Source organism: Falco punctatus, assembly GCF_963210335.1.
Source record: "Falco punctatus genome assembly, chromosome: 10".
In the NCBI taxonomy this organism is placed as follows: Eukaryota; Metazoa; Chordata; class Aves; order Falconiformes; family Falconidae; genus Falco; species Falco punctatus.
Genome location: NC_137590.1, coordinates 16,767,153 through 16,783,466, shown reverse-complemented (window position 1 = coordinate 16,783,466; position 16,314 = coordinate 16,767,153). Strand labels below are relative to the sequence as shown.

The window sequence follows — 16,314 nt, the reverse complement described above, 5'->3', positions numbered from 1 at the left end:
AGCTTAGAACAGTGGCAGAGGGAACTCAAGAGCAACTGCACTTGCCCTACTTCTGCAGGTGGCTTGTTTCCAGGCCTTGGTGACCCCCGGCAGAGCAGGGGGCACAGACCACAGGCCCTGGCTCCCCAGCACAGCGCATCAGCTGGATCCTCAGCACGTAGTGGTACTCCTCAGAGGGCAAAGGAAAGCAAAGCAGTGGGTAGCAGAATGGTGTGAGGAGCTGGGCAATGAGGAGGAGCAGAACCACCTTGTTCGGAGAGTTTATTGCAAGTTCCCAGAAGCACTGCATGCCCCAGGCAGTGAGCAGGTGGTGGGATTGTCTTCACGGTAGGCTTCCTTCAGCAGGACGAGATGTGGGAACAGTTTGGAAGGGAGGAGAAGGCCCCAGCAGGAGCAGTGCCCAGCTGCCCCCAGCCACCACGTGAACTGTGCTTTCCTAGCAAGGGGCAGCTGGCTCAGAGCCTGCCCAGGGCTGTGTGCGTGCGGGGGCTGCGGGGTAGAGGGGAAGTGGTCCCTTCCCAGGAGGGAAGCAGCTGCATCTCCAGACAGGGAGGAGGCGAGACAGGAAGCCACAAGCAAGGAGGCGGCTGCAGCAGGGGCACAACTTCTCACCCAGCAAAGATAGCTTCTTCACCCCAACCCCGGGCCCCCCACCCACTGCAGGCAGCCCCATCATCCACCCTGTCCAGCTGGGCACCATCCTGCAGGGCTTGGGGCCGGGGGAGCCCCACCAGCTGCAGGAGTGAGTGGTTTCATGGTGCAGGGAGCCCAGGCACAGTGGAGCAGCAGTAAGGACGGGCTGTGCAGGAGCTGCCGGGTGGTGAGGGCAGCTGGGATGCCAGGCACTGCCTCCACAGCTCCTAGTAAGGCTCGTTCTTAATGAAGCGGCTGAACATGGTGAAGGCAGAGAGGGGCCGGTCTGTGGGCACCATGTGGCCAGCTCCCTGTGGGGAAACGGGCAGCAGCAGGTCAGTGCCAGCCGTGGAGCTGCTGCAGCCCTGCAAACACCTGCAGCACAGCCGACACCACCCCACTCTGACGGCAGCACTGGTGCCCGGGCGTGCCTACCTCTCTCCCCAGAGCCCCTCAGCCCTACCTTCACAGTGAGGAAGGCGATGTTGGTGAATTCCTTCACGAAGCCCCCAATCTGGTTCTCGCCTCCTTCAGTGTAGAGCCAGGGCCGGCGAGCCACCTGCACCTGGGACCAGTGGCAGCACCCTCAGTGCCTCGGCTACCCGTGGCAGGCAGGCACCCCTGCCCACCCCCTCACCAGCTGCAGCACACAGCCGGCTGCACAGCCCAGAGCTGGGGACCGGCCTGACCCTGGCCCTGCCCTGCCCATTTACCTTCTGGCACAGGGAGTCCACAAACCACTCATCCCCAAGGAAGTTGCAGGCCATATCGACATCCCCATTGTACACCAGGATCCGGTATTTCTGCAGAGCAGAAAGAGGGTGAGCATCTCACAGGGATGCAGCCCCAGCCAGGCACGAGGCCGGTTTGGCACAGCCAGTCCCAGGGTCCGGTAGGCTCCCCAGCACGCACCGTGGCTCCAAGCAGCTTCAGGTACTGGTCGTTCATCTGCATGTACAGGCGCTTGTAGCTGCGGTTCACCTCGAAGCTGTGGAGGCGTTGGCATCACGTGGCTGCTCACACTCACAGAAGCCCCTCCCTACACCCAGAGCTTGCTCACCTGCACACCTGCCACTCCGGAGCATCGGGGGAGATGTGGAGAGCCTTCCTCACCTCTGGGGAGTTCAGATATGTGCTGAGGGCTGTGGAGTTGGTGCAGGGCGGGTCCATCCGGACCTTCTTTCGGGCTACTGGCATCCGGAACAGGTTCTGGGAAAGAGTTGAGAGTCCCTGCCACAGCAGCACCTGGTGCTGCCCCACAGGACCATCCGCTGTCCCCTCCTGCCCACAAGCAGCACTGCCAGCTGGGCAGAAAACACTCACAGCCCAGTGGCACAGGTGCCCAGGCTCACCTGCCGCCAGGAGAACCTCATCGGCATCCGGATGAAGGAGTTGCCCAGGTCATGTGTGATGAGATAGCCACCCTCATACCTGCAGCCAGAATGAACACAGGGACAGGCTAGGAACAAGGGCTCACGGCCCTCCCTGAGTGAGCCCTCGATGGCAGCCAGACACAGTCCGCCTGTCCCCAGTGCCCAGCCCACTGCGTCCCTCTGCCAGCCGGGACCCACAAGCTGCAAACCAAAGTGAGCCAGTGCCCAGAGACCTGCCCTCCCTGGGGCCACTCTCACCTCATGCTCCCAGGGACACCGCCATCACACGGGGCATAGAGGTTGTAGATGTTGAGGCCTGACTCCTCTACAATATGAACCATCTCCTCCATCTGCAACAAGCCACAAGGAGAGTTTGGGGCTCAGCAGGACACTCAAGGGACTGTGGGCATATCCAGCGCCAGGTGGGTGGGTGCTGGTCACAGACACTGGCACTGGGCATGTGCCTGGGGGCTCCAGTTCCCCTCACCTTGAGTGTGCAGTTCAAGTTGGAGTTGTCGTGGAAGTTGCACTTCCCTTGGGAGCAGCAGAAGGCCTGCAACTCTCTCCACAGCCTGTAGGCAGAGACCAGGGGACTTGGACTGCACTGCCCACATAGCAACACTGACACACAGCCAGCAGCCGTGGCTGCAGCTGCATGGCACACAGCTCTGCCCAGTGTCCTGTGCCTCCCACAAACCAGCGTGCCCAGGGGAGCTGCCCAGGATGAGGGGCCACCTCCACAGCCCAGCTGCTGGCCCACATCAGGTGAGGAGCTTCCCTTGTCCCACACACCACTGACCCAGCCAGCCCTGTCCCTGGCCACGCGCCCATCCTTCTCGCACAGAGACAGTGCGCCCAGCAGTAGCACTCCCCCTCCTCTTACTCAGTCCCCAGCAGACCATGGTAATAGGCAAAGTAAACCAGGGAGTTGTCGTTAATCTCATAGGATGAGAGGCCATTTCCCACAGCGATTCCCTGCAAGGCAAGAAGAAAACAACTCTGTTGTGTTCCAGCTCCCCACAGGGCAGCTGCAGCGACAGCAGCATCAGACAGGAAGCAGATGTGGCACTGTTTACTCCGCAGAGGGAACAGGAAGGGTCGGGGGTGCCTGAGAATACTCCCCTCACCCCACCCAGCAGAGACGGACACGTCCACCAGCAGCCACTGCCAGCACCCCAGGAGATGAAAGGCTGTGGGGCCAGACCTGCCCTATGCTCCTGACTCAGTCCCCACCCCGGTACCACTCAAGAGCCACAGCGAGGCCATACCAAGCCTTCTGCTCCCCAGCTCAGGCTGGGCCAGCGGCAGAGCCCAGCCGCTCACCTTCAGGTTGAGGCTGGGGTCCTGCATCACCCACTCCGCTAGTGTGGGGATGTAGACCCCACCATAGCTCTCCCCCGTGAGGAAGAGATCATTCTTGGAGTACTCTGGGAAGAGCCGGAGGAAATCCTTCAGCGCCAGGTAGTTGTTGCGAGCAACCTGCAGGTAGGAGGAGTGGGGTCAGGCAGCAAGGCAGGACCCCCGTGCCACAGCTGGGGCAGGCAGGAGGCAGGTCCCTCCCAGCAGCATGGGTCACTCGCCTCAGTGTCGTTCGTGGCATACTTCTTGTCCTCGGCATACGAGAAGCCGACGCCGGGGGGGGACTCCAGGTAGAGCATATTGGCAATCTGCAGGGACAGCAGAGGAGCTGGAGATTCGGGGGGGTGGCCTCACCCCAGCTAGCAAGGCAGCGGGCTGCCAGCCTTGCCAGTGGCAGCACCCACGGGTGCCCGGCCTGCACTGGCAGGGCTGCATTCCTGCCCTGCTCCACAGCAGCTTTAGAGAAGGGTGTGTTCGATGAGGGGGCCGTGGCTCAGCTCCATGGAGAGGGCAGGAGGAACTGGCTCGGAGCCACCCTCTCCCCACAGCCCTGGAGTACTGCAGCGCCTGTGCCCATACCTTGTTCCAGGCATAGTCGTTATACTTCAGCGTGACCCCGTCGGGCTGGATCTGGGGAAGCAGAAGGCGCTGACCGATGGGCACAACCGGGCTGGCCCCAGCGGGACAGCTTGTGCCACACAGCCTGACAGCCCCCGGTGGGCCTGGGCTGGCCGTGATTACTGACCAGGAAGGGGCCGTGCTCCTTCAGGAAGCCCTCCATGGAGCTGCAGCCGGGACCCCCGTTCAGCCACAGCACCAGGGGGCTGCTCTGGGGGTTGCTCTGGGCCTCCACAAACCTGAGGACACATGGCCGTCAGCATCCGGCCAGGCCCCTACCCCCGCCGCTCGGAGGCGCAGCCCGGCCCCGGTACCGGCGGGGCCCCACGTACCAGTAGTGCAGGTGCTGGCCTGGCCCGGCGCAGAGGTAGCCCGAGAAGTGCCGGAAGGAGGGCTGCTTGGCCAGCCCCGGCAGGAACGTCACCTCGTGGCCCCGGGGGGCGGCCCGGCTCAGCCCCAGCCCCAGCAGCAGCAGCACGGACAGCGGCACCGGCCCCATCTGCGGAGCGGGAGGGGAGGTCGAGGCGCTGCTGACCGGGAATGGCCTGGCCGTCCCGTCCCGTCCCCCCCGCTAACCCCTGCCGCTCCCGGCGCAGCTCCCGGCGCCGACGGTCCCGGTGGGCACATGACACCCGCCCATATGACCTCCGCTGCTCACGTGACCGGGGCGGGGCCTCGCGGCGGCCAATCAACACCCAAGAGGACGGCGGGGCCGCGCCCCGGGGCCGCGCGCGCACGTGAGAGCCGCCCCGCCCCGCCCCCCTCGGGGTCCCGCGGGACCCCCCACGGCGGGACCCCCGACGGCGGGGACCCCCCATGTGGGAGCCCTCGGCCCCCCGCGAACACGACGGTGGCAGCTGGCAGCAGGGGTCCGGTGTCCCGGTGGGCACAGCTGGGTGCCACCGCCCATCACCGGGTGCCACCGGCCATCACCGGGCACTGCTGGGCGTCACTGGGTACAGCTGGGTGCCACTGGGCATCACTAGGTACAGCCGGGTGCTACCGACTACCGCCAGGCACTGCCAGGCATCACCAGGTACAGTTGAGTGCCACCAAGCATCGCCGGGCACCACCGGGCACTGCTGGGCATCACTGGGTACAGCCAGGTGCTACCGAGTACTGCTGGGCATCACCGGGTACAGCTGAGTGCCACCAAGCATCAGCGGGTACTGCCGGGCACTGCCAGGTGTCACTGGTTACAGCTGGGTGCCACCGGGTACAGCTGGGTGCCACCAGGTACTGCCTGGCACTGCCGGGCAGGCATCGTGTGGAGTGCCTGTGGCCCGGGAAGGCGGTAGGGCCCGGCTGTGGGTCCCCCCCTGCGCTCCCCTGCGGCACTAGGACCCCTCCGCGCCAAGCCGGCTGTCACTGCGTTGAAGGTCCGTCACTGCCTCACAGCAGCTGTGACAGGGACAGATAAAAATAGCGGTGGCGGCGATGGCTGCCCAGTGCCGCCTCGCTGTGTGCTTCCACCACGTCCATGGAACCAACGTCCGCCTGGATGCCTCACGCACGCGGGCCACACGGGTGGAGAGCTTCGCCAACGGGCTCTGCTTCAGCCAGGAGCCGCTGGCACCCGGGCAGATCTTCCTGGTGGAGATTGAGGAGAAGGAGCTGGGCTGGTGCGGGCACCTGCGTGTGGGGCTGACGGCCCATGACCCCCAAAGCCTGGAGGTTGTGCCCGAGTACTCGCTGCCAGACCTGGTCAACATGGGGGACACCTGGGTGTTTGCCATTACCCGGAGCCACAACCGCGTCATGGTGGATGGGGAGGAGGTGCGGGCACGGGGTCCCCCCTGGGAGCCCTTTCTGCTGATCGAGCAGGTGAGGATCCCCCGCGACACGCTGGTGGGCCGCAGCAGGCCTGGGCGTTACAGCCACATCCTGGATGACCTGTACAAGACGAATGCGTTGCCCGCGACTGCCCGGCGCAGCCGGATTGGCGTGCTGTATGCTCCGCAGCCCGATGGCACCGCCGACATGCACATCGTCATCAATGGAGAGGACATGGGGCCGAGCGCCAGGCACCTGCCCACCAGCCGCCCACTCTACGCCGTGGTTGACGTCTTTGCCTCCACCAAGAGCGTCCGGGTCATCCCAGTGGAATACGGCTGTAGGTACCTGCCCCCTCCCTGGGGCATGTCCTGGAGCCGGCGCGGGCAGGGGCTCAGGTGGGGTCACCCCATAGTCCCCAACAGTGGGAGCATCAGAGCATGCCACAGGGTAGAGGGACATGGGGCAGAGGCCACAGGAGAGCCCCCAGGCCCTGCAGAGCATGGGCAAGACCCCACACAGTCACTGACAGGCAGCATCTGCCAAAAGCTCTGCCGCCTGCTGCTGTGCCGGGGCTGGGGGAGAGCGCCCACCAGCCCCCAGCAGCGACAGTCCGGGCAGAGTCCAGCCCTTCCTGAGCAGAGTGATGGGGGTCAGTGCCCTGTGCTGCCCCGGACCGGAGGCTGCGGGACTGCAGAGCCGCGCTCCTGCAGCCCCGCACTCATCCCCAGCCAGACGCCCCTCACCGAAGCCCAACGCTGGCACTCATGGGGCTGCTTCTCGGGGGCTGGTGAGCCCCCACCATGCCCAGCCTCACCCCACGGGCACACAGCCACCTGGAGCCCAGTGACGATCTGCCTTGGCATCAAAACATGCGGCTGTGCCCTGCTGCCCCCCCCCAGCACACATGCCATACCCCCACACCTGCCACGTGCCCCGGCTGCGGGGTGTCCTGGGCAGGCAAGCTGTGATGCCATCGGAGGTTGGGCAATATCTGGCATCCCTCGGCTGGCTGGGGAGGGGCCAGGAAAGCCTGTGCTGGTTGCTGGCTCTTGTGAGGAGTCAGGTCAGTAAGTGCTAATTAGCACCATAATGGAAAAATCAGCTGAGGATCCAGTGAGATGAGAGCCAGGAGAGCTAGTGCCTGGGTGCTGGCCACCCCCATCCACAGCTTCTCTTACTGGTGCAAAGTTCAGCTGCTTCTGTCTCAAGGCTGAAATCTGGGATTCTTCCTGCCAGCTGTGAGCTGGAATACCCGAACAGCGATGTTACACATGCCCGCCTACCCGGTTTCCCTGCCCCAGCAGCGTGCCAAGGGCAACCAGCCAGAGCCTGCTGCAGGGGGCCGCTGAGCTGCTTTGGGGAGCCTGTCTTCACCACTCACCAGGGACTCGCGCTGGCAACACGTACCTCTGGGAAAGCTGCTCCCTCCCACCGCGGCCACGGGTCCCGCAAGCACTGCAGCTGGCACAGGCACCGCTGCAGAGATGCAGTCTGGCTTCCTCCCCTCGGCTAAGATTGCAGGAGCTCTGGTTTCTGCAACACTTCCGTAGGGTTTAAAAATCAGTCTCAGTGCGGTTCTGTCCCTGGCTGGGGTCTTGGGTAGCAAAGTGAAAAACAGAAGTAGCAGCTGAGCTGCTGGTGACGGGCAACACAGCAAAGGGGGCAGCGTGCAGGAAAGGCGAAGGGCATCTGCTGCCTGTCACCCAGCACTCGGCACAATGCAGCCCTGCGCGGCTGAGGCAGATAAGCACTCCAGCCAGCCAAAACCAGCCCCAAGGTCGGAGCAGGCTAGGCACAGTGTGGTCGGGCTTGAAAGAGCTCTGCCCTGCCCAGTGCCAGTGAGAGCCCCTGGACAGGTGAAACAGCTGGGTCCCACCTGTGGCTCCACTCCGGCCTAGCACGATGCCCTAGGGTGTTCTCTGGTTTGGCTCTTGGACAGCGGATGAACCAAGGCCCAGAGGCTGCACCTGAGTCACCTCTCATTTAAAATCTGAGAAGAGAACCAGCCGCAGCTAATTGCACCCACGCTGCTGAGCTACCGAGGGTTCCGGAAAGAGGAGTCCCATGGAGGCACGTGTCATAGGAGCAGGAACTGGGTAGGGCCCGCGCAGGTGGCCATGGGAACGGCTCAGAAGATGGTTGTTTCAAAGCCATTGCAGGAGCCTGGCACTGGCACCAGTAGAAGCAGACCAAGGGAATGGGATGAAAGGAGAGCCCAGTGTGGGCACGTGGGACCCTGGGGAGTCGCTCAACAGCCCCCAGATGGAAAACAATGCAAACCAGCCATGTTAACGCATAGCTTTGTCACATAACTGTCCTCCCAACCTTCCTCTGAGTTAACGGGAAAAGCTTCACCACCCAGGGCCCTCAAGCTCCTGCCCCAGCCTGAGCAGCCTGGCACCGGCTCTTCTACACAGCCACCTTGAGCTCAGGGCAAAGAAAGCTCACACACTGGCTGCCCTAAAACATGGTGCCTCTAGGCCCATCTCCTCCACACCCCTCTGCTCTCAGCCTTGCTAGCAACTTGGCCAGCTCAGTGGCTTCTTTCTGTTTTCTTCCAGTTCCCTCCCTGCAGACCCTCTGCCGGCTGGTCATCCAGAAGCACATCGTCCACCGCCTGGCCATCGACGGCCTGGACCTGCCCCCACCACTGAAGAGCTTCTGCAAACACGAGTGAGGTGTTGAGGGTGCTGCCCCAGGCCACCCCCAATGCCAACAGCCCCACTGGGCTTCCCCAGGCAGGATCCACACCCTCAGCTGTCCCCTTGACCCCAGCACGTGCTGCTGCAGGGCTGACATGAGAGCATGGGCAGTGTGTTGGAGGAACTTTCCCCCGTGCAGATGGGTGCAGTAGGGCCAGCGTGCAGCGCAGGTCAGCATGAGCAATAAAGTACTTCCAGCCAGAAAGAGAACACGTTGTGGGGGGTGCTGGCACACAGAGCAACACAGGGGAGCAAGGATGGCTGCGCGACCCGCAATGGACATGCTGCCATCAGGGCTGTGCTAACTCCTGGCACTGCCCACAGCAGGTGCCAGTGGAACCGCGGGGCCCACAGAGCCCCCACAGCCAGGACACCCAGCCCCACTGGCAGGATCGGCACCCCGAAACACAAGGCTTCAATACAAGTCCTCAATGGGGCAAGGCCAGAACTGAACAGCTCTGGGGGCTAGTGTGCTGCTTGGCTCCTGTCTGGGGAAAAAAAGGCATGGCTTTGTGGTTTTTTAGTCTCCAGCCAAGGGAATTTTCTTCCCCTTCTGTGTCAAGGTATTTTGTCTGGCTGCAGGGGGTGCTTCAGCGGAGCTGCCTTCCAGTAAGGTGGGAAGAGTCTTCTCAAAGGAGGGCTCAGGGAGCCAAGGCCCCCCTGTGCTTCAGCAGCCACTCATGGGAGCAGTTCCCCCTCCAGCAAGGGACAATGCTGGGCTCACGAGCCTGTGAGCATGGCCCTCAACCCTGCTGGGCTCAGGACCCGTCTGTGGCCTGACAGTGAAGCGGGGATCGCCCGGGTGGAGCAGAGCAAAGGCCAGGTGGAGTGTGGGAGGGCCCAGCATGACACTCACACAGAGGGTAAATTATAGCCATATGCTTGTCCCAGCCTGGCAGTTTTGCTCTTGGGAAAGATGTTTACCCCAAGACCAGGGATGAGTTATTTCCTGTGTTCCTAGTGGGGAGGGGGATGGGGCAGACTCTGCAGGGAAATGTGCAGCACCCAAGGAGCTGCGCTGGCAGCAGCCACTGCTCAGGCACATGCCTGTGGCTATGGAGCCGGTCATGGTGAGCCAGCGCGGGATCCAGCTATCCCACCTTGCTGGCTGAGGAAGGGGGCCCAGCATTCCCTAGCTCCACGAGCCAGCACCAGACTTTCCTCCAGACCCCTCATCCTCTGGCTGGTGGGGATGGCAGCTGGCGTTCCCACTGTGCCTGTGCCAGGCTGGGAGGGAAGGCAGGGTCAGAGCTGCACAGAGCAAGAGGCAGAGGGAAAAGCCCTCTGAAAATGAGAGGGGTGCCACCTGTGCCAGAATGAAAGATGGCAAGGAGTCTGGCAGGCAGAGCCTTCCAGGCCTCTGACAGCACAGCTGAGAGGTGAAACAAGCAGCTCCAAGTTTACAGAAAGGAGAAGGGTGTTTTAGGAAACATGATGCTACATTTAGTTAGATTTGATAGGATCAGATAATGTAACAAAACCGTAGATCAAGAGGAAATCCCCCAACCTCGCAACAGTCCTCCTCCTGCAACGGGCTGACTCTACCGAAACCAAAAATGTTAAGGAAGGAAGCACCAATCAGAGAAAACAAACCAGTTGTGACTGAACCACAGCGATAGAGGTTGGTCTCCGACATGCACCTGCCATGTCCGCAGCCTGCTGTGTCCCAACACAACGGGCACTGGCATTGCTTTTGCTTGTGAGGGGTGACAAGGGGCTGACCCATCAGAGAGCACCTGAGGGCCAGGGCTTGTTTGCTCTTCTCCACATTTTTCCTCCCCCACCCCATTTGTTTAAAGCCTTTGCTCCCCACCTCATCACAGCTTTATTTGCACTACTGTGACCCCCAGCATCCCTCCAGCCTCCCCCAGCACACAAGCTGTTGACAAGGGAGGGCGGGTTCCCCTTTCTGAGGAATGGAGAGCAGCTGCCGTGACCAGACAAACAACTCTGCTTCAGAGCATGAGCTGCGCTGCTGACAGCAGAGATTGCCACCCCCCGGACCCGCTGCCTCCCAACAAGCAGGCTCACTCCACTACCTGGAGGGTGCTGCAGTAAGAAAAGACCACCAAGAAGCCCTGTTCAAAGCCCTGTCCAAAGCACCGCCTGGTCTCACAGTGTGAGCGAGCCCCACCGTCCTGTCCGCAGGGAGGAGCGGCTGCAGCTGGCACAGAAACAGACACAGCTCCCAAGCGATACAAGGCCAATTTATTGGCTTTGTTGCACAACACATCACAGCTGGATGCTGGAAGGACCTGCAGGCACTGGCCACGCATCAAGTAATTTTGTCACATGTTATACCATCACCTCCCACGCTGCACCACCCCTGGTTGGCTCCCAGCCACACCTCCTATTAGCCAGGTCAGCAGCTGGTCACATCCAGCATGATCAGGAGTTTGCAATCTGGTTTCTCAGCTGCCCCATGCAAAAGGCAACACTCATTTGGCAGATAAAGGACCCAAGCTGCCCCTTCTATGCCAACCCTCGAGGGAGTGATAGGCTAAGGGGAATAAAGGTGGAAGCCAATACACTGGTAGAGTGATGAACATGCCTCCTGCACATCTGCTGCCCAGCTGCTCCCAAGGATCCGCACACGAAGCAGCCCGCTTGGGTCCCACTTGGTGTTAGAGCTTCACCTCGATGTAGGGCCCAATCCAGCTGTCAGCCAGCTCCCGGAGGATCCTGTACCTGTGCTCAAACTCCTCCCCGCTGCAGTGGGTGAGAACCCGGCTGATCTCTGCCGTGAGGAACGACACTACCAGGGATTTATCCAAAGACTCATTCCAGGAGCTCTTCAGGACCTCCAAGAGGCCATCAGCACCATATTGCTCAGCCTGATGGGCGTCACATCCCTTCTGCCACTGTCTGCTGAGCATCTCTGGCTGCAGGGTCTTCCTGTCCGAATCCAGCATGGCCAAGATGTGCCGGCAGGGCAGCTGGAAGACCTGGTTGAAGTGGCAAGTGCAGCTGCTCAGGCCTTTCAGGTCCACCCTGTGGGCATCCTCCAGGACCTGTACGCTGAGAGCATCCTCCCCAGTGCCTATCAGCTGCACGGACTTCTGAACCACTGCAAACTCGCTCAGGCACAGCCTGGCCGCGGGCTCCGTGCAAATATCCCTCAATGACTGCTCAATGTGTTCTTCAGTCCTTCGGTTAATCTCCTCCTTGCTGTCACCCTCTGGGTTTTCCATTGCCTCCAGTTTAGCCACAGGAGATGAAGGACCTAATGAGAACTGAGGGCTTGCAGGCTTACCTTGGAAGAAGAGAGCCTGGGGGGTTTCAGGCTGATGATGAAGAGCTGCTGGTGGACTGTGAACAATCACAGGACTCTTAGCTGCTGTGAGAGAGCCTGGCACCGGCCACTGCTGCTGAGCTGCTGCTGTGGTGACAGAAGCCTGGACAGAGCTCTGAGACTGCTTACGCTGGCATGCTGGAGGGGCAAGAGGCAAACTCCTGGCAGGCAAACTTTGGGGAGCTGCCTGAGCAGCACAGTGATCAGGATGGGGAGCAGAGCAAATCACAGCATTAGGAGCGCTCTTAGAAACACACTTTTGGTAGTACTGGGCTAAGGAGGTGATGCAGCTCTCCAGAGAGAGCCCACTGCTGAAAATCTGGCTCAGTCCCTGGGTGACAATCTCCAGGTCCTTAAAGTAGTTACTGCTCTGCCCCCAAGTCCTCTCCTTGTGCATGGCCCAGATCTCATCATCGAGAAGCCAGTGAACATGGAGCTGAGACAGCAAGTCTGGTGTCATGAGGTCTCTCAGAAGGGCGTGCATCTTTCTTCGGCTGCTCTCGGTGGCTGCATGCATGGTGTCACCCAGGGCAGCCAGGATCAGGTGCTCGGTGCAGCCCTCCAAGGCCAGCCGCTGGATCTGCTGCTGCAGGTCCTTGCAGAGGTGGAAGATGGAGAGCTGCACCTCTGCTGCTGGGAAGGCCTGGGCAAGCACAGACGGCTGGGGCAGCCCAGGGCCCATCAGGAGGAGCTGGGTTTCAGCCCAGGCTGGATTGAAGGCCCTGAACGCCCCGTACATGCGGGCCAGGCCTCCCACCGACTCGTTCTGCGGGACAGCAAGATGCACCACCCTGGCCATGCCGCCGTGCAGCTCCGGGGCCGGCCCGGCCACCAGGAAGACATAGAGCGCGCGGCCCGCCGGCCCACCGGTCCGGTGCACCAGCAGTACCCGGGGGAAGCGGGCGAAGACGCTAGCCATGGCAGCGCTCTGGAAGCTGACGGAGGCCATGCGGCCGCCCGCCCCCGGCTCGTAGGCCACCAAGGAGCCGCGGTCCGGGCCCGGCGGGGCCTGTGCCATCGCCTGCCCTGCCGGGGCCGCGAACGCTGGCCCGCCGCTACCGGGCGGGGGGGATATCCCGGCATGCCCCGCTCCGCCGCCGCCTCCGGGGAGCGCATCCCGGCGTGCCCCGCTCCCTGCCAGCAGCGCCACCAATCACCGTGGGGCGCGCCATGACGTCAGGCAGCGCTCCAGGCCCCCTGCCGGCCGGGCGGCGGCACCGGAGGCCTCGGGCGCTGCCGGGAGCGGCCGCCGCGGGCTCCCCTCCACCACCTCGCATTTCCTGGGGGGCCTCCGTTACCCAGAGCAGTGCGGGGACACCGGCTTCTTCCCGGCCGCCTCCCCCGGCTCCGGTGACCGAGCCCAGGCCGCCAGGATCGCTGCCAGCGCGGAGCTGCGCTCCTCCAGCTCCCGCCCCTCGCTCTGCAGCAGCAGGTTGGCCAGCTCCAGGCTGAGGAACCGGGCTCTCTCCTCTCTGCCCAGCGGCCGGCCGCCTGCCGAGCCCCCACCGAAGCCCGGGAGGCTGGCCCCGGGGGCCAGGAGGTGCTGGTACCTCCTCTGCCAGCGCCTGCACACCATGCCTTCCTCCACACGGCCCCTGTGCACCTGCAGCACGGCCAGGACGTGCCTGCAGGGCAGCCGGTAGCGGCGCTGGAAGCAGCAGCTACAGCTCCGGCAGTCCCAGCTCACCCGGTGCGCGTCTTCCAGCAGCCAAACGCTGAGGCTGCCCGAGGCAGGGCTGAGCAGCTGCGTGGATGTCTGCACCACCTCCCACTCCTTCAGGCACAGCCAGTAGCCTAGCTCCCCACAGCTCTCCCGGAGTGCAGCCAGCATGCACCCCGTCCCCACCGCAGCAGCCTGCGCAGTGGGCTCAGGGCAATCAGCAAGAGCCGGAGAGCCAAAAATGGGGCCTGGTTCTGCTGCAGCACCAGCACATGCATCAGGTTTCTCCTGGAGGCTGCTCCAGCCATCCTCCCTGGTGCTCAAGAAACCCTGGTTCAGGCTCTCCGAGCCTCTGGAATCAAGGCAGTCTGCACACTCCAGAAAACAAAGAATGCTTGCCTCCAAGGATGGCTGCTGGCCAAGGAGACCAGCTATTCGGTGCGTGATGAGGTCCAGGCTGTCCATGTGTGTGCTGCAGGAGTGCAGCCCTTTCTTCCCATGCACGTACCAGAGCAGCTCACAGGAGAACCAGTTGGCTCGCAGATAGTTGTATAGCTCTGGGCTGACCACACACTTCACGAGCGGCAACAGGGCATCCAGACTTGCAGCTGAAGGGGAAAACACAGCCTTCTGCAAGGCCAGCATCAAGTTCTGCTTGAAGGAAGAGGAGATTTCCGCTTCCTCCGCATTCTTCTCAAGCAGTCGGACAGTGTGATAGACAGAAAGGAACACCTGGGCAGAGGGAAAGAGCTCATGGAGGACAGCTTTGTGAAAGAAGGACAAGTCCACAAAAACAGCCTGGACCTTTTGCCACTCAGGATTGAACTCCTTGAAGATGGTCAGCATTTCCCTGACGTTGTGTCCTGTGTCATCCTTCAGCAGTGACAAGTGCACCACCTTCCCTACTTGCTCCTCGCTCTCTACAAGGAAAGCATAGAGAACATGTCCCGCCTCACTCAGCACTCTGTGCAGCAGGAGGCTCTCGGGGAACCGCACGAACCAGCTCTTCATCTGCCTGGTCTGGAAGCTGAGTCTGTCCAGGCCATGGTCCCTGTCTGTGCTAACTGAGGCCAGGGAGCCCTTGTTCTCTCTCAGAAAGGTTTTCATTACCTCGGTAACCCTGACTAGTGCCGAGGCCGAAGCATTTTCCTTTGCTGCCTCAGGGAGCGCAGGAGCCCCGTACGGAGCAGGCGCCCCATCTACCGGTTGTCCCATGACTGCGTAGGAGTCCTCATCTGCTGCAGCACCACTCTCAGTCCCACCCGCCTGCTGTTGCTTTAGCGGTTTTGTTGCGGGGCTGTCGCGTTCCGTAGTGCTTGCCATCAGGGCAGCGGCTCTGGTCAGGGAAAAAACCGGGCCTGCATGGACGTGGTTGCTGTTCAGATCGCTGATCACAAGCTGGTCTATGTCTTCTTTATATTGCAACACAAAATAAGCTGGACACAAGCTGGGCTGCTGCTTTCTCTTCTTCTTGTATTTTTGGGTCCGGGCACAACCAAACTTAACCTCCATGAACCTGCAAACGTTGAGAAGGCATTAATGGGGCAAGCAATGGTGGCATGGGCTGCCAGCATTTAGTTTTGACTTTTCTTGCATGCTGACACTATATTAAATTAGCGAGCACACAAAAAACACGCCAGTCAGACGAGCTGGCTTTCTGCTCAGCAAAGCCTGGGGTAAGAAAGCTCAAATACAGGAAAAACAAATGAACTAAGAGTCGTAACTGCCACAACCAGACACCATAAAGCAGCCCCTGCTCTTGATCCCAGCAATGCCTGTTTCTGCTCTCCAGAAACAGCAAAGCCATGAACAAAAACTTGATACCTGGGTGCATGTGTGCCTAGCTCCCTTAAAGCACATTATCATTTCTGCAACTCCTCTGCATCTGGAGGAGCAGGCTAGAACACAGCAAGAAAGGCTTCAAGGCACATGATTAAATTATATTTTAAGGCAGCAAGGGGAGCAGTTGTGTGAGTGGAGAATGACCTTGTAGCCTTTGTGCACACAAGTGGATCCACCAACTTGCACAGAAATGAGGTAGTATCACTAGACCTGCTCAGGTAAGTAAAGGCTGTTGAATCCAGCACTGAGAGGGAAACCTGACAGCACCTTTCCATTGCAATGAGGTGAAAGCAGCTGGGGAATGCCAGCAGCCAGTACTTAGTGTCTTGCTACTTGAGAAGAAAAAGGCAGGAGCTGTAGTTAGCCAGCAATGTCCCATGAAGGTGACTTCAAAGGTGAAAGGTACAGGTTTTGCTGCAAGAGGCAGCAAGAATTGTTGAGCCAAAAGGCAGGGTTTGAACAGAGCCAAGCAGGACAGCAGAGCACTAGCTGGAGCATGAGGGGGAGCAACAGGGCTGGGACACAGCAACGGGGGGTAAGCAACACAGGAACAGTCGAGACTATGAAAACAGCAAGCGCCTGACATAACCAACAGCACTCTCCTCTGCAGGCCTGTTAGGCTAGCAGGATGAACCCTTCCGCAGCCAGCCCCGGTTACAGTAGCACTCGGCCAGGTGCTGGCAGGAGCTGACACCCCGTGGAAGTGGCTGGGCTGGGGGCCAGAGCTGCTGACGGCGCTCCCTGCGGGCAGGGCGCTCCCGCATGGGCTCACGCCCCGGACCCGCGCGGGGAGCACCGAACGCCCTGGAGCCCAGCGCGGAGCGCAGGCCCTGCCCGGGGGTGCCGCTGCCAGGCACCGAGCCGGCCCGGCCGGGCAGGGCTGCGCACCGCGGTGGCCTTACATGACATCCTCGCGGACGGCGGTGCCGTGCTGCCGGTTGTGGCAGCGGACAGAGACGCAGCTCCGCAGAGCGTAGCGGCAGCCCTGCGCCCGCTTGTAGGCGCGGAAGCGCTCCCTGAAGGCCTCGTAGCTCCTGAAGCAAGAGCCCAGCTCCATGG

The 16,314-nt window shown here is 61.5% G+C and overlaps 3 protein-coding genes across 5 annotated transcripts; all 3 read right to left on the bottom strand.

Moving 5' to 3' along the window:
• Positions 1 to 244: 244 nt before the first annotated feature.
• Positions 245 to 7,794, bottom strand: CTSA (cathepsin A). Of its 3 annotated transcripts, XM_080404209.1 has the most exons (18): positions 7,636 to 7,794; positions 7,167 to 7,353; positions 5,685 to 5,876; positions 5,498 to 5,573; positions 4,316 to 4,482; positions 4,111 to 4,222; positions 3,945 to 3,995; positions 3,587 to 3,673; positions 3,330 to 3,485; positions 2,890 to 2,981; positions 2,494 to 2,578; positions 2,265 to 2,356; positions 1,986 to 2,064; positions 1,694 to 1,842; positions 1,546 to 1,621; positions 1,347 to 1,436; positions 1,097 to 1,198; positions 245 to 944 (listed from the first exon to the last, which is right to left on the bottom strand). In XM_080404209.1, exons 3-18 carry the CDS (start codon positions 5,741 to 5,743, stop codon positions 861 to 863), a joined length of 1,557 nt encoding a protein of 518 aa, XP_080260335.1. In that variant the 5' UTR covers positions 5,744 to 5,876; positions 7,167 to 7,353; positions 7,636 to 7,794; the 3' UTR covers positions 245 to 860. The 3 variants fall into 3 exon arrangements, with proteins under 3 accessions (XP_080260335.1, XP_080260337.1, XP_080260336.1); XM_080404211.1 differs by lacking the exons at positions 5,498 to 5,573; positions 5,685 to 5,876 and having other exon boundaries at positions 7,636 to 7,792; XM_080404210.1 differs by lacking the exons at positions 5,498 to 5,573; positions 5,685 to 5,876; positions 7,167 to 7,353; positions 7,636 to 7,794 and adding an exon at positions 4,560 to 5,400.
• A 2,858-nt stretch (positions 7,795 to 10,652) lies between these two features.
• On the bottom strand, positions 10,653 to 12,771 carry ZSWIM1 (zinc finger SWIM-type containing 1; the record flags this gene model as incomplete). The annotated part of the gene is made up of 1 exon (XM_080404208.1): positions 10,653 to 12,771. One exon carries the CDS (start codon positions 12,769 to 12,771, stop codon positions 11,086 to 11,088), a length of 1,686 nt encoding a protein of 561 aa, XP_080260334.1. The 3' UTR covers positions 10,653 to 11,085.
• Positions 12,772 to 13,047: 276 nt separating this feature from the next.
• ZSWIM3 (zinc finger SWIM-type containing 3) lies at positions 13,048 to 16,312 on the bottom strand (the record flags this gene model as incomplete). The annotated part of the gene is made up of 2 exons (XM_080404207.1): positions 13,048 to 14,929; positions 16,158 to 16,312. The coding sequence occupies 2 exons, from the start codon at positions 16,310 to 16,312 to the stop codon at positions 13,048 to 13,050; spliced, it is 2,037 nt and encodes a 678-aa protein (XP_080260333.1).
• Between the last annotated feature and the right edge of the window lie 2 nt (positions 16,313 to 16,314).

Coding starts and splice junctions, on each gene's coding strand:
- CTSA (XM_080404209.1), bottom strand. CDS start 5,743: ATGACGCGGTTGTGGCTCCGGGTAATGGCAAACACCCAGGTGTCCCCC. Junction 5,574..5,684: donor GTGTCCCCCATGTTGACCAG/GTCTGGCAGCGA, acceptor AATCTCCACCAG/GAAGATCTGCCCGGGTGCCA. Junction 1,199..1,346: donor TGGACTCCCTGTGCCAGAAG/GTAAATGGGCAG, acceptor CACTGGTCCCAG/GTGCAGGTGGCTCGCCGGCC.